This window comes from Manis pentadactyla, chromosome 9 (assembly GCF_030020395.1).
Source record: "Manis pentadactyla isolate mManPen7 chromosome 9, mManPen7.hap1, whole genome shotgun sequence".
Classification (NCBI taxonomy): domain Eukaryota; kingdom Metazoa; phylum Chordata; class Mammalia; order Pholidota; family Manidae; genus Manis; species Manis pentadactyla.
This window is the reverse complement of record NC_080027.1, coordinates 17,494,738-17,496,939: the sequence shown is the minus strand read 5'-3', so window position 1 is coordinate 17,496,939 and position 2,202 is coordinate 17,494,738. Positions and strand designations below refer to the sequence as shown.

Below are 2,202 nucleotides of genomic sequence, written 5' to 3'. Positions count from 1 at the left end.
CAAAAGTTTTTAAACCTTGATGTTTCACAAATACATGTGGACAGATTAATAAAAGATGAGACCATTCCTCATATAGACTGAAAGCAATAAAGCTCCAAGACTTAAAAATCTTATGTGTGTGTGGATCTGCACAATGTATTGGTACATTTTGGTGTATAACTTATGTCAAATAAAACCTTCTGTGTCTGAAGGCAGTGTGAAATTTGTAATAGTCAATTCATATGTTCAGTATTGTGGGTTAGGATGATTCCGAAGGAATAATATGTTAAAAAATCTAAGAATCAGTGAAGTCAGTAATAGCCTCCCTTCTTCTGCAACCTCTTCAAGGCATCTTTGATTTCCTTGTTCCTCAGACTGTAAATCAAGGGATTCAACATGGGAATCATCACTGTGTAGAAGACTGATGCGAATCTGTCAAAGTTGGAAGAACCACCAGAGCTGGAATTCAAATAGACAAAGCTACTTGTGGTATAGAAGAGGGAAACTGCTGTCAGGTGAGAAGCACAGGTGTTGAAAGCCTTGGACCTGCCTTTAGCTGTAGTGATCTTCATGATGGAGATGATGATATAGACATAGGATATCAGGATAACAAGGACATTTATTATTGCAAAGATCATTGTTAAGATAGCAAGTAGGAGTTTGGCAGAGAAAGTGTCAGTGCAGGACAGGACTAACAGCTGGGGCATGTCACAGAAGAAGTGGTGGATGACATTAGGCCCACAGAAGTGGAGTTGAAGAATGATATACAGTTGGGATAGAGAACCAGAGATTCCAGCCACATAGGATCCCAGCACCATCCCAACACAGAGGGTAGGTGACATGATTGATGAGTAGAGAAGTGGATGACAAATGGCAGCATAGCGGTCATAAGCCATGGCTGTCATGACACAAGACTCACTCAGTCCTGTGGTTGCAGAGAAGAAGTATTGAACAGCACAACCCACCACAGTGATAATATGTTGTTCCAGGAAGAAGTCAGAGAGCATCTTGGGGGCTATGGAGGTCACATAGCTGATGTCTAGGAAGGACAGGTTGCTGAGGAAGAAGTACATGGGTGTGTGGAGGTGGGAATCCATCCTTATTAAGATGATGAGGCTCAGGTTCCAAGTCAGTGTTGTAACGTAGATCACCAGGAACACAACAAAGAGCACTGCTTTCATTCTGGGAAAATCTGAAAACCCCAAGAGGATGAAGTGGGTGATCTCTGTAATATTTCCTCTCCTAATCATAGCCTTGGTGCTCCTAAGATCAGAAAATAGACAACAGAATTCATTGCTGACTCAGGTCAAATGTGATAGCATTACAATTCTCCCATGTGCCACCTTATTCCCCCACTGAGCACCAGAAAAAGGGAAATGCTCACTGTTCTGGTGGAAACACAGCAGCTTTTATCTCACATTATCAGGGAGTGCCTGTTCAGTGCTTCACGTTCTCAACTAAAGCATGAGTTTCCATGAGAATTGAAAGAGGTATTTAAAAATTTGATGAAGAATATTTTAAATAGAAATTCTGTGATTATTATACATTGAAATCAGTGATGAAAATATGTTTTTTAAAAAAAAACCTCTTTTTATGCATTATAAAACTTGCTTTCTGATAAGAAAAGATATGTGGCATCAATCCAGGTTAAATTTGAAAGAACCCTTCTGTTCTCCATGGTCATGCTGACAAATTCTTAAAATTTTTTCCAGTATCCATAAGAAAAACATTTACTGTACCTCCAGGGGGAAATATGTTGCCTGCCTGAGGCAAATAACCTTTGAAGCCAACACCACTCAAAGGGAGAAATAAAATGGGAGAAACCTGTTTATTGCTTATAACTTCTGCTCACCTGTGTCTCTCATGACCCGGGTGCCAGTCCTCACCTAACTGCTCCAGTCCAGGTATGTGCTCACTATACACCCCCGTTGTAATCACCTAGTGATCTGAAGATGAACCACTTCTCTCCACACCCTGGAAACACCTATTGATATGGAAATGCACTAAGGCCAAGCCAGACATTCTGGATATATTGCAATATTATACACAGTCCACCCCTCCAGAAATCTCACCTCACAATCTACTTGCTCCCCATCATCGGTAACAGCCAGTGTGCAAGAAAAACTAGAGCACTGTAACCAGACTAATAACACAATAACAACAGCAATAAAAACAAGATAATCCTCAAGGATTCAGCTAGGTTCAAAGTTCTATATAGATTAA

At 40.4% G+C, this 2,202-nt stretch overlaps 1 protein-coding gene across 1 annotated transcript; it reads right to left on the bottom strand.

The window, feature by feature from the left end:
• Positions 1-290: 290 nt before the first annotated feature.
• LOC118909760 (olfactory receptor 5AN1-like) lies at positions 291-1,229 on the bottom strand. The gene has a single exon (XM_057506662.1). It carries the CDS (start codon positions 1,227-1,229, stop codon positions 291-293), a length of 939 nt encoding a protein of 312 aa, XP_057362645.1.
• Between the last annotated feature and the right edge of the window lie 973 nt (positions 1,230-2,202).